The sequence below is a fragment of the Equus caballus genome, chromosome 25 (assembly GCF_041296265.1).
Source record: "Equus caballus isolate H_3958 breed thoroughbred chromosome 25, TB-T2T, whole genome shotgun sequence".
Taxonomy (NCBI): Eukaryota; Metazoa; Chordata; class Mammalia; order Perissodactyla; family Equidae; genus Equus; species Equus caballus.
Genome location: NC_091708.1, coordinates 34,440,687 through 34,455,637, shown reverse-complemented (window position 1 = coordinate 34,455,637; position 14,951 = coordinate 34,440,687). Strand labels below are relative to the sequence as shown.

General features: G+C 37.5%; 1 protein-coding gene across 1 annotated transcript; it reads right to left on the bottom strand.

The window, feature by feature from the left end:
• Positions 1 to 9,287: 9,287 nt before the first annotated feature.
• OR1J41 (olfactory receptor family 1 subfamily J member 41) lies at positions 9,288 to 10,244 on the bottom strand. Its single transcript, NM_001391864.1, is given in 1 exon segment — positions 9,288 to 10,244. A coding segment is annotated over 1 exon segment (957 nt).
• Between the last annotated feature and the right edge of the window lie 4,707 nt (positions 10,245 to 14,951).

Below are 14,951 nucleotides of genomic sequence, written 5' to 3'. Positions count from 1 at the left end.
ATTACATACTATAATTCTCTGGAAAAACAATGAATTTTTAAATATATTTCTATTAATTTCTCACACCTGCGGATACATGCTTCCTTGTCTATCCTAATCCGGCTCCAGGAAATCATCAAGCCCAAAAGCAGTCAGGAAAACCTCACGGCACAGAAGCAAGAGAGTGACCTCAGCTTCACTGAACCACCATTTATTGGACATTGAGTCTGAACAAGGACTGAGAATTCAGCAGTGAACAGAAAAGGCAGGGTCCCTGCTCTCTGTGAGTATAGACCTTGATGAGCATAGAGGGATAATTCACTACACCAAGACAGAAAAATGATAATAATTCACTGTGGCAGAAATAGTAAACGAGCCTCCGCAAACTGGTATCAGTTATTTCTGCCTTAAAGTAATGTGAGACTCCAGTGCTGAGGCAGCCTTGTTGGAGCATTGTCACACTCCTCCTGTGAACCTGGCTCTGTCCTTTTGACCCACAGTTGTTACCTCATGGTCACTCTAGAATTGAATGGTTGTCTAAAGCCGCTTGATTCCAGGATAGCTTTCATACTGGAAAAGTTCACAAATTCTTTCAAAGAATGGTGAACATTTTTGGTGAACATTTGAATACTAGGCTAAGAACTTTACCTACACTTCGTAATTAAATCAACATAACCAGCCTTTTATTCCCAGATTTTTAAAAATCTTTCCAGCTGCACTAAGAAGGAATGTTCTTTCACCTATTTTAGCTCTTTGGAAATAGAAATATAAACTATATAAATACCATATACATGAAAAGTAAATGTATTGTCATTTTCTGTAGCTTAAAAATTATAGCATGTTGACTACTTTATGCACTTCTATCTAATATGAGTGGGTGATCATATCCCGTGCTCTCAACCACTACACATGGAAACTTCCCCCATCATCAGTTAGGAGTGCCAGACACCCTGTGTTGCTTCATGGCTGCAAAGAAGCCAAAGTAGTTCAAAATTTTCTTAGTTCCCTGTCTGGATAGTTCCCTTCATTTACATTGATTTATTTTCCAATTGACAAAACACTCTCACATTTGTTATCATTTATTCAAACAGTAAATATTGCAAAAGGCCTGTATGTTTCATGAGAGAAGTGTAATTCTTTCCATTTTATAGATTGAAGAGTGAGGCCAAGAAGTTAAGTGATTTTCCCAAGGTCTCCCTGCCATTTGGTGGGGGTTCTGCACTCTAACTTCACACATCATAACGCTAATGTATCTTTGCCTGGGACATTAAGTGAAGAGTTAAAACACTTTGAGTGACTCAGTCACACTCAGGTATATGAAAATCCTAGCAGATCCATTTCAGAGACAGGGAGTTGCTTGGAGCTTTGGATATTGCAGTCAACAGTGATGCAGAGGAAGGTACTTAAGGAAATATTTGAGTCAGGGGGGGAAATAAGAAGAACCAAACACACATATAAATCACACACTGCTAATTTGAGTATTCCAGTCACATGTGACCAGTTCCCATTTTAGAGGAAGGAGAACCAGTATGTGGTTCAGTTCATAAACACTGTATACAAACATACAAGTCATAAATAATATGTAAAGTGAGACATACACAGCACACAATACACAACAAAACACTTGACACATAACACACCTGGTAAACACTCATCACATATGCATAACTCATCACTATACACATCCACCAAAAAAAAACATAAGGACCCACACAATGCAAAAATCTCACAATAAATACAAACAAACAACACACATGCACACCCAACTACACACTTACTACAACTACCAGCAGCACACACACTCATTACTTAGAGGTGAGCTTTGGACCCTTCTGACCCATATGCTTCCTGGGGGAGGGCAGCCAGCATAGGGCAGTGAAGCCTATTTACACAGGCATATCAGTCAACCACCAACAACCCATGCACGTGGAAACATATGCATGGTAATATACATACAGATAAAAGCAAACAATACATATTTCTTCTCTCACAAATGAGTGTGCCATCCACAAACACAGCTCACACAGACACTAGCACACACTGATGAGCAGAGGTTTGGGCCCTCTTTGACATGGATGTCTTGTTGAGGTCAGGCATCTTCTTCTCCAGCAGCAGAGTGAACAATCTCATACACAACGCTGAGCTCTCATCTGCTCAGCACAGACACCCGCCTAGTGAGGGAAATATCCTCATCATAAGATTAGGAGGCATATATTAAAGATCACAGGCATGAATCAGGAGTCCATTAATCATATGTTTGGAGGATGATAACTCAGTCTTCATTCAGTAAAACAGAGCCCAGATTGAGTCTAACTCAGGAAAATATTGAGGCTATGAGTCAGATACAAAATACACACACACATGCAACTATCAACAACACCAACACAACCATACACACACACAAACACACACGAGCACAGAGATAATCATACACAAACCCACAAGCATAGAAGCAGGTCCATCACTAAGTGTAGATTTCCAGTCCCTCTGACCTGTTTTCTTTGTTAGTGACCTCAGACTCCTTCTGCTTAGACTGTTGCCAAAACCTTCAGTTCTCTTCAGGAGACTTGGTACCTAGATGAAAAGAAAAAAATATCTGTGGCCTCAGCACTTCTACAGATTTTCATGTTCCTTAGCCAACTTCAGAGCAATGAGCAAAAAGATGACAGTTTAAGTATCAACAAGAGGACAGAAACAAAAATCCCTGGGCTTCTGGGTCAGGGAGGAGCCATTGTAGGATAACTGGCCAATTTCTTACTGCCCTTTGGAGAGTTGCACATCCACAAGCCAGAGGGGACTGGAGTCCCAGGGAATGATGCCTCAGCTGCCAGCAATGCTTTTCTTCTTGGGCATGGTTCCAGCTGTGACAAAGAATTTTCTTTTAAATAGTTGTAATAATGGTTTGCTTACAAACGTATTGGCAAGTTTAAAGGAAACTATTAAGGGATGGTGAGGCACCTAGGTCCAGCAGCAGTGGGAAACAGGTGCAAGGAGAGAGAGAGTGGTTATGAGAACCTGGCGAGACATGTAGGGGTAGGAGAGGACCCCTGGACAGGAATGTGCACAGCCACTCTCAACACAAGGTCCAGCAGGGAGGAAAACAGAATAAATGCTCCAACCTCTCTCTCCTTCTGCATCTTTTGCTTGTGTTTCCATTGGTCAAATCCAAAGGGCCTGGGAGTCCAGTTGGTAAAGTCCATAAAGTTCAGATTGCTGAGACAAAGTAGGCTGGATAAAGCTGGAGAATGAACATGAAGAGGCAAATGGAAACTTTCTAGCACAGAATAGATAACATTTTCTAATTACTCATTTGTGTACCAATTTGTGGATGGCAAATATGCCAATATGTTTTATTCTACAGACATACTTCTTTTCTCAGTGCAAAATTTCCTCTACGGTTTCATTCTAGAGACTGTAAACTCTTACAGAGCAGGGACGACATTTTATGGAATTCCTTTCCTGTGTCATGCCGATGGGTCAGCCGTTCATAGTCTATCTCTGACAGTGGCTATAAGAGAATATTGTGGAAGATCATAGTTGTCTGCCTGGCTGCCAACTTTAAATTTAGTAATAGACTTATAGGATACTCTATTCTCTCTTATTGAGTAATTATGGAGGAAGGTTTTTTTTTCACTTTTTAGTTTGAAACCCTTTGAGGCTTACAAAAAGTAAAAATTATATTAAAAATTATCATGTACATTTCACCCAGATTCCCCAAAAGTTAATATTTAACCATGTTTGCTTTATTATTATGTAGGTATGCACATATCTCAGATTCAGGCTATAGATCTTTGGCTTGTACACCACAGTGCATATTATCAGAACACAGTTAACACTGATTTTCCTAATCACCAGCAATTTTAACCCTGGTGAATTGATTTAGGTGGTGTCTGCCAGGTTTCTTTACTATCAAGTTATTATTTTTACCTTTGAAATTAAAAAATATAACTTGGGTAGATATTTTGAGGTTATGTATATAACCACCACTCTATGTAATATCATACTTCATAAGAATCATGTGATTTTCGTCTGAAACAATTATTGTAATTGTGGTGGTCAAATGGTGATTTTTCTCCTTCCATCAATCATTCTACATGTATGAGTTCTCTGTAAAAGAGAAATTTCCTTTCTCTAACACGTTTTTTAATTAATTGATTTATATCATTATGGATTCAGAGTTTCTCATTTAATCTCTGAGTCATAATCCATTACAGTCACTATTAATTTTTAAATGATTTTATTGAGATCACACTAATTTATGACATTGTGCAAATGTCAAGTGTACATCATTATATTTCAGCATCTTTATATATTTCATGGTGTTCACCACCCATAGTTTAGTTTCCATCCATCACAATACATATGTGCCCCTTTACCCATTTGTCTCTCACTCCAACCATGTCTGCTCTGGTAACCCCCAATCTTTTCTCTTTATCCATGTGTATGTTTGCTTTTGGTATTCTTTTTGAAGCCCAAATTATTCCAGACTTGGCCATGGGGAGCCACTTTGAGCTCCTTGAGTCATCAAGCACTTCCTTGCTTTCAGGTTCAGCAAAATTTTCCTAGATAGTCTTTGTATTTCCTCATTGCAGTCCTGTAAACGGCCATCTTTTCTATGTAACTTGAGTTCCTTTCAGAGAAGAATGGTATTTAAAGTGAAAATTTGTTAGGTGTGTTCACTGCTTACAAAACATCTTGCATATATATATATAACACACATATATATGAGACACAGGAAGTATAAACAAGAAACTAATAAATTAGGAGAAATGATTAGTCATAAGAGGTTGGTTGGGAATAGGGTAAAAAGAATGGGTGATGAGAACAGTATGAAATATTGATATTTAATTCATGAATCTCAAGCTATTTACATATATATTAAAAACCATGAGTTCAAACTGACACCTCCAATTCCAGTTTGACACTGCAGAGTTGTTTCCAGCCTGTACTTTTCTTTGTATGTAACACCTTCCCTTGATAGTGAGGAATCATTCCTTTCTTCAACAATAGTTTTACTTTTTCACAGAATCCTAGAATACACGTTAAGTAATTTCAGAATCTTGAACCCATATCACTGTGAGTGACAAAACTGCTAAGTGAAGCTCAATATTTTTTATAGTTTATTTTCTCTATTGTGAGGACATACAGACAAAATATTGTGTTAAAAAATTCTCTGGATTAGTTATTTTCATTTCACCTTCAGTCTAATTATGCTATTCATTTGAAATATAGTTGTTAGTTTGTTTCTTTCATTCTATTTTTCCTATTCTTTTATTTATTTATTTTTGAGAAAGTAAAAGATAACCTGGTCAAAACATACAAAGAAGTATACCCATTTTGTCATCCTTCCCACAAGTTCCCATCCACCCCTTGTAGGAGACCAAACTCATTCTTTTCTGACTTCTTGTGTTCCTGTTGGCTCAAGGGAGCATATACCCATATATCTTCTTATTTCTCGTTCATTTTTACACAAAGGGTAGCATGCTACAGATACTCTTGGGTGCATTCCTTTTTTACTATAGCAATATACCCTGGAAATCATTAGATATCAATCCATAGATATTCTTGTCACCTGGAGAATAGTAATGTAAGAGATAAAATGATAAATTATAAAAGTAGAATCTATTAATTGCTTAAGATTATGGACTAGTGTGAAATAATTGACTTTGGTTATTAACACCTTAAAGAAGAATATTCTTTAAAAGCTTAGATGCCTTACCTGGATATTTTAAGGTAGTTTACTCAAATATGACAAGATTAGGAGAGAAAGGAAGGGCCGGAGGCCTGGGCATAGTTATTGACAGGTCGGACAGGCTGCCTCTTCATAGCAAAGACTCTTCTGCAACAGGAATGGTCTACAAAGATGTTGCAATCTCTCATATGAATTCAGAAAAACAGTTTGTCTTATTGGTCCAAATACCATGCCCAGTGTGGCACAATGACTAGGCTACAGAAGGTGGAAATAAAAGAAGACTCTCTTAAACATGTCACACCTGGACACTTATCCCAAAAGAGCTGGACATGAGCTTGAATTCAAAGAGAGAATGCCAATATTTTTGCAGGGAAAATTGAATAATAATGTTGAGCTGTGTCTAGGTAAGAAGTTTACCCAATAAAGCACTACAAATAGAAACTTAGAATAAGGGCCTAAACTAAGAAATACAGTAAAACTTCCTTTTAAAACCATAGTTGTCCTGTGGGACTGTGGCAGCTTATGAGAGACATGCTACAAATTTGATTACATCACAGAAACACAACATCAGGGTATTGACTCGAAATCAATTTAACTGTGAAGATGACACACAAATGTTCATTTTGGGAAGAGGATTGGAGCTGGCTGAGTCTGTTTAGGTATGACTCGTTTCATATTCAGATTGAATTCTAAAAATGGAGGGACTGGCGAATGGGGAGTTTGGTCTGCCAAGGTGTGAGTTTGGTGGAAAAGAAAGATCAAGACTTCTTGAAAAGAAGTGAAAAGAAAGGTGAAAAGAAAGATCTACAACTTCTACTTTCACATGTCTTTTCTTTTTCTTGTTTTTAAAGTACTTATAAAGTCTTCAGAAGATTTTACTTCTTTTCCAATTATTATGACTTTAATTAATGTCATTAATCTACTTGCATTGGCTAATATTTTCACCACAGTGTTGATTATTGAGCATTCTAGTCTTGATCGTGATCCTAAAGGAAATTCCTCTAATGGTTCCCCATTAAATAAGATGTTGGCTACATATCTATAGATTTTATTGTGTATAATAATATGCATAGTGTAATATGTAGTATATTTTACATGAAATACATATGATATATGTAAATATATATTATTATTTATAATATCATATGTAACATTAAACATGAGAAAATATATTTATATATATCATATATGCTTCGTGTAAAATATATATTTTATTAACAGAGGATCTACCAATTCCTTTTTCTTGAGTGTTATCAAATTCTGTTGTGGTCTTTTTCAGCACTATAGAGAGACGTATGTGATTTTTAACCTCATATTTATTAATAATTTGTATTATATTAAGGATTTTCTAATTTCGAACCAACTTCAAATTCCTGAAACAATCCCACATGGTTATATGAATTATTTTATTAATGTGGTGTTGGATTCTATTTGCTGATATTATATTGACTATGTTTGCATGAATAGTCATAAGCACTGTCAACTTGAAATTTCATTTTTGTGCTTCTTTATCATGCTTACACAACAATTTTGTATTTATTTCATCCATAAAACAAATTAAGATGTTTTCCTTTATTTTCAACGGTGTGGAACAATTCAAGCATCATTCAGACTGCTAGGTCTTTGACCATTAATAGTATTCCCCTTGAAACAAAATGGGCCTGGTTCCATTTTATGGAGTAGTTGCTTAATAGCTTTCTCTATTTATTTTACAGGAATTGATGTGTTTAGACTTTCTATATCATAAGGAGTCAATTTTGTTAATATGTATTTCCCTGGAAAATTATCTAATTCAGCTAAGTTTCCAAATTTATTTTCACGGAAGTCTGACCTTAGGATTATTCAGATATGCCCCATAGGATATTGTTATTATTGGTGTTTTTTAGTTCAGTGAATATTCATTTTTGTATCTACCAGTCTTACAAATACCTCTGAATTTTCAAGTTTCTCCTATAATCACTTTCTTTTTGTCTAAAGAATTCCCCGTGTTTCTATTAGTATAGGTCTGCTTACATTTTTTCTTTTTTAGTTTTTGTTTTTCTGAAAATATCTTACTTTCACCTTCAATTTTGAATGACATATTTGCTGATGTAGTATCTTAGGTTGCCAGATTTTTTTTTTTATTTTTTCACTCTACTAAAGGTGCCACTCCTTTACTTTCTGATTCCTTTCAATCCTTTCTTGCTGCTCTTGTTAAAAAGTCAGCTCTCATTATTATTAGGGCTTATTTGAGTGTGATGCTTGTGTATATACAGTCACTTCTCAAGCTGTATCCTCAGCTCTCCTTCAAAAACTTGATTGCATTTACTCTTCCAGCTCCTTCTGAGCATCCTAGTTAGGCCTTGATAACCCAGCACCACATTCTACTCATCACCCACACCTGTGCCCACCTGAGAGCCCCAAGATGATGGATTCAGAGAAGACCTGCTAGTATATGTTTGAGAACAATGCAGGAAGAAAGAAGACTTCTTTATTTTTTGCAAGGAAAGATTTTCCCTGGGCTAATATCTGTTGCCAATCTCCTCGATTTTTTTTGCCTCCCCAAAACCCCATTACATGGTTATATATCCTACTTGTAAGTCCTCTGAGCTCTTCTATGTGAGCTGCCGCCACAGAATGACAATTAAAAGGTAGGTGGTGGTGTTCCACAATGTGAAATGAACCCAGGCCGCCAAAGAAGTGGGAGCAATGAACTTTAACCACTAGGCAATCAGTGCTGGCTCAAGAAGACATGTTTAAGGAAGTTATGATGTAAGCAAAACCAGAAAACATTGAAGAGGAAAGAAAAGAACAAGAAGGAAAAATTGGAGCATTTCCTCACCAAGACATTGATGTTCATTATATATATTTTTTCACTTATACTGGGAATAGTTTGTTGTATTTCCTCTCTCCTCCCTTTTTGTATTAGTGACTAACATTCGTACACTAAGTGCATAAATCAGAAATGTTTGGCCCGATGAATTTTTCCATATGTATACATGCATTGTAACTACCACCTGCATCAAGATATAGAAAATTTCCAGCACCCCAGAAGATTTCCTCACATCCCTTTATTAAAAGTAACTAAAATATTGAATAAACCAGCACATTTTCAAAAGGACTCCATTTCTACATATTCATGAAAGGTAGACAAGCACATATGAACCCATACTTTTAAGTAAGTTACGTTAGAAGCAATTGAAAGTTTATTGTGAGAATGCTAGCTTTTTAAAAATTGGAAATTCAATTTATGTAAAAAAAAATGTTCTGTGATACTATTTTCAGCTGCCTCTTTAACCTGATCCTGGAAAGCCAAGAGAAGAAAAGCAGGATTCTCTTGGAGGTGGTGAGATTGAAGGAGCTTCTTTCCTCACTACTGCCGGTTGCCATCCTCACAGCTGCCCTAACCTCACCAAGTCCTTTGCGTGTTGGAATAAGGGAACACATATTCTAAAAATCGTTAATAAAATGAAGAATCATTGAAGTTAATCTTGGTAATGAAAGCTTGTATATGCCAGCAGAGAGGGGCATGGGATAGGTCAACCTCCTGTGCTGTATGTGCAGCCAAGTTTCAACTGTACACTCAGAATGCCTGTCCAGGTTTAATAGTTTTCTGATTCATTTGAATGTGTAATTTTTACAGATTTAGTGACTGTAAGTTAAAAAGCTTAACCCTATTAACAAATATTTCTAGGGCATGTTTCATATCTCTGTTCCTCAGGCTATAGATGAAGGGGTTCAGCAGGGGAGTGACTATCATATATATTACAGAAGCAATTATGTCTTTATCATTGGAGATGGATGAGGAGGAAAAAAAGTAAACACCTGCAATGGTCCCATAGTATAAAGACACCACAAAGAGATGGGAGCCACAAGTATAAAAGGCTTTGCAGAATCTCTTGGTGGAGGGGACCCTAAGGACAGTGGTCCCTATCCGGATGTAAGAGCCCAATACACTAGTCAAAGGCAGGATGAAAAGCATTCCTCCCTCGGTGAAGATGACCAGCTCATTGAGGGAGATATCTGAGCAGCTTATCTTCAGGAGAGCAGGGAGGTCACAGAAGAAGTGGGGGATGGTATTGTCAGCACAGAAGGACAGTTGGACCAAGAGGAGGGTGTGCAACAAGGCATGTGCACCACAGAAGAACCAAGACCCAACTACTAATGAGACACACAGCTCCTCCCTCATGATGGTGCTGTAGTGCATTGGGTGACAAACTGCCACATACCTGTCATATGCCATCACTCCAAGAAGGAAGTTGTCAAGACAACCAAACAATATGAAAAAATACATCTGGGACATGCACCCTGTGAAGGGGATGGACTTGTGATTAATATGCATGTCCATCAACATTTTGGGGACAGTGACAGATGAGAAAGAGACATCTGTGAAGGCCAAGTGGCTGAGGAAATAGTACATGGGGGTGTGAAGGCGAGAGTCCAGCCTGATGAGCAGGATGATGAGCAGGTTCCCCAGCACCGTGGTCAGATACACGCCCAGGAAGAGGACAAAGAATATGCCCTGCTGCTCCGATGGGATGGGGAGCCCCAAGAGTAGGAACTCGGACACACTGCTCTGATTCTCAGGCCTCATACTGTGCTTTTTATGTTGGGGATGAAGAATATTGCAAATCTCAGCAATCTAGAAAAGATGATCAGGACCATTTTATTTCATACTGTAATTCTCTGGGAAAAGAATGAATTTTTATCTATACTCCTATTTATTTCTCAAATTTATGGATGCACGCATCTTCCCTCTATCCCAGTCTGGCTCCAGGAAAACATCACACCCAAAAGCAGCAAGCAAGACTTATGGTACAAAAGAAATAAGGTGTTCACTGTTGCACTCAACTATTGTTTATTGAACATTGAGTCTGAACATGGACCCATACTAAGGACTGAGATTGCTCCTGTGAAAAAGAAAAGCAAGGTCCCTCCCTCCTTTGAGCATATTTTTAATGAACATACCAAGAAAACCTACTACACAAAGACAGAGCCAAACCATAATAATTCACTGTGGCAGAAATAGCAGATGAGCCACAGCAAGCTGTTATGGGTTGTTTCTGCCTTAAAGTACAGTATCCCTCCCCCTTATCCGAAGTTTCAATTTCTGTGGTTTCAGTTACCCCTGGTAAACTTCAAACATCATCTACTCCTGACATCCAAGCATCGACATTGTCATGACTTGATGATCCTCCTTTTGATGTATAGTCAGAAGGTCAATAGTATTCTAAAGCCATCTCACAATGTCTACATTATTCACCTCACTTCATCTCATCACTGAGGCATTGTGTCATCTCACATCATCACAAGTAAAAGAAGCAGGAATACACTGCAGGAAGATAATTTGAGAGAGAGAGACACTTCATTCACATAACTCTTATTTTAGTGTATTTTTGTATTTTATTATTAGCTGTTGCTAATCTCTTACCATGAATGATTTAAGATAAATTTTATCATATGTATGTATGTACAGCAAAAAATATAGTATATATAGTTCTCAGTACCATCTGCAGTTTCAGGCATTCACTGGGGGAATTGGGATATATTCCCATGGATAAGAAGTGATTACTGTATATCAAGTTACATATATTACATGTTATGTGTACTATGTATCATGCGCATTATATATATGCAAACATGTGTGTGCACCATCTCTATTGCCTACTCTATTGTTGTAGGCCTATAGAATTTGTATAATTTATGTTTTTATTTATTAAAAGCTAAAATAGGTGAAAGAACACAAATTCTAATAGGTGCTATGAAGGTTTTTTTAAACCTGGGAATGTAAGGGTGATGTGTCCTTTTAATTAGGAAATGTAGTCAAAGTCTTAGCCTAGTACCCAAATGTTCATCATTCTTATGAAAGGTATTTTGTGGATTACTCTTGTTTGGGAGCTATTCTGGCATCAAGTGGCTTTAAATGAACACTCACTTCTAGAGTGCGAATGAATTTACAGCTCTAGGTCAATGGGACCTGGCCAGGTTCACAGGAGGAGTGTGACAATGCTCCAAGCGTACCGCCTCAGCACTGGGGTCTCACATTATTGTATATATATTACCATTTTCTGTAAATTAAAAGTTATCAAGTATTAGCTACTTCTTGGGGTTAATCTAATGTGACTGTGTAATCAGAGCCCGTGCTCTTAACCACTACACATGGAAACTTCCCCTTTCATTGGTTAGGGGAGCAAAGCAAATATTAGAGCTGCAAGAAAGCCAAAGTTGTCCAAACTTTCCTTAATCCCCTGCCTAGATAATTTCATTCATTCAAATTTATATAATTCCCAACTGACAAAAAATTCTCACATATTTTAACTTCTATTTAAACAGTAAATATTTACTAAAGCCTGTAATGTTCACAAGCCAACAATGATTCTTTCCATTTTATAGATGTAGAAAGTGAGGCCAAGGAGTTAGTAATTTTCCCAGGTCTTACTGCTATTTGGTGGTGATGCTGAACTCTAACTTCACACAGCATGATGCCTGGAGTTTTGTTGCCTGGACGTTTAGTGAAAGTAAAGGGTTACAAAATTCTGAGTGACTCAGTCGTACTCAGTCATATGAAAATGATAGCAGATTTTTTTCAGAAAACAGGGAGTCACTTGGAGTTTGCATATCTCAAACAATGGTGTCCCAGAAGGAGGAAACTGAAGGAAATATTTGAGGACATGGATGCAAATCAGATGCCCACAAACACACATGCACATCCAACCACACATTCACTACCACAAGCAGTACACACACTCCCATTACTGAGAGACATACTTAGGCCCATTCTGACCCACATCTTTCCCACAGGAAGCGAGTCAGCTTGGGGCAGTGAAGCCTAAACAGTCACAGGCACAGTTGTTAAAACACCAACAACCCATGCACTTGGTAACATACACATGGTAACAAACACACAGACAAAAGCAAAAAATACACTTTCCTACTCTCACACATAAGTGTGACACCCACAATCATCACTTGCACATACACTAGCACACACTGTTGAGCAGAGGTTTGAGCCCTCTGACGTTGGTTCCTTGGTGAGGTCGGGCATCTTGTTCTCCAGCAGCAGAAATGACAATCTTACTCCCAATGTTGAGCTCTCTTCTGCTCAGCTATGATGCGAGTATTTAAGACCACAGGCATGAATCAGGGGTCCCCAGTGAGACATTAGGAGGCTGATAAGTTGGTCTACTCTTGCTGAAACAGAAACCAGATTGGGTCTAACTCAGGAAACGAATCAGGCTGTGAGCCAGATCATTTTACACGCACACATGCATGCAACTATCAAACAATGTGTACATAAGCATACACACACACAGGCACACACACACACAGTCATGAATATAAAGGTACACAGACCCCCAAGAACACAGGCAGATCCATCGCCAAGTGCAGATCCAGCACCCTCTGACCTGCGCTCGTCGTTGTTGACATCAGACACCTTCTCCTCCAGGCTGTTTCCGAAATCCTAAGGTTCCCTTCAGAAGACTCAGTATCCAGACAAACGGAAGAATATTTGTGGCCTCAGCACTTTCATATTCCTTACCCAGCTCCAGAGCAATGAGCCAAAAGATAGCATTTTAATTACCAGTGAGAGGAAAGAGGCCTGAAATAAATTCCCCAAGCTTCTGCCTAGTATCTTACTACCCTTTGGGGACCTGAGTGTCCAGGAGCCAGAGGGACTGGAGTCCCAGGGGACGGTAAACTCTATGCCGGGGGTGCCCTGGACTCCTTTCTTCTTGGCCATGGTTCCAGCTAGGACAAAGGATTTTTTTTTATCTTTTATTTTGAAATGACTTCAGACTTATAGAAAAGTTGTAAAAATGATATGAAGAATCCCTGCACATGTTTCACCTAGATGCCCCAACGGCTAACATTTTACTATGTTTACTTATGTATGTAGGTGTATTTTAGACTTTGACTTTCAGCTTGTCTACCACAGTACGTATTATCAGAAAGCACATGATATCATTTTTTCCGATTACTAGTGATGTTATCCTTGATAAATTGGTTAAGGTGGTGTCTGTCAGGTTCTCAACTGTAAATTTACTCTTTTATCCTTTGTAATTAGTATCATTTCAGTAGATATTTTGGGACTATATAACCATAAGCTATTTTTCTTATTAAAATTTCACCCACTATATTTAACATCCATGGGTAATTCTAATGTGAAAAAAATATTTCAAACATGGTACCAAATGGTGATTTTCTAACTCTATCATTTCCTCTACATTTATCAGTTGTATTATCCTATAAGGAGGAACTTTGCAGCAGCCCTTACTCATTGGTTTTTTTCATTGATTTCATTATATCATTATGTACTCATGGATTCTTATTTATTTGAGTCATAATCCATTCCTGGTGTTATTCATTTTTGAAGCTCAAATTATTCCAGATTTGGCCAGTGGGAGACCCTTCAAGCTGGCTTCTGTGACCTCAGGATTCACTGAGCACTTTCTAGTTTCAGACTCAGAAAAATTTTCTTGGATAATCTTGTCAAATTCTGCCCCAGACCTAGAATGAGCCATTTTTCTAAGTATACTTGTCCCTTAAAGAGGAGAATGGTAAAGAGAAAACTTGGTATCAGGTGTGTTCATTGCTTTCAGGGTTTCTAAATGATCTCAGAGGATGCAGTTTGGAAATATATACAAAAGAAACACAGGAAGCAGAAAGTAGAAATTAATAAACTAAAGGAATGGCTACCCATTGGAGGTGGATTAGAAGTGGGACAGAAAGAACGTGGGATGGAAACAATATAGATGTTTATATATAACATATAAATTTCAATTTATTTATACATTTTAAACATCCCATAGTTCAAGTTGAGATCTCTAGTCCTAATTTTACACCATAGAATTCCTTTCCAGCCTCTCCTTTTCCATGCATATGGCACCTTTCATCAACAGTGAGGAGTTATCCCCTTTTCCACAATATATTTACTTATTTGTTTAATCTTTGAGCATATGTTAAATAATTTCCGAATCTTGAACTCATACCACTGTTAATGACAAACTAACTGTAGCTCAAAAACTTTGTTTAAAATTTTTTTCTTTATAGTGAGTGTATATAGACAAAATTCTGTGCTCAAGGATTACTTATGTTAATTTTATTTTTCCGTTAAGTCTAATTATGGTTATTAGTTTGCAATATAGTTAAGTTCATTTGTTTAATTTTATTCTATTTTGCTTTATTATACACCCTCTTCTATTTATTTTTTTAGAGGATAAAAGATAAAATAGTCAGAACTATACCAATAAATACACTCATTTCCTCATCTTTTCTACCCCAGTCTCATCCACCTTCTATA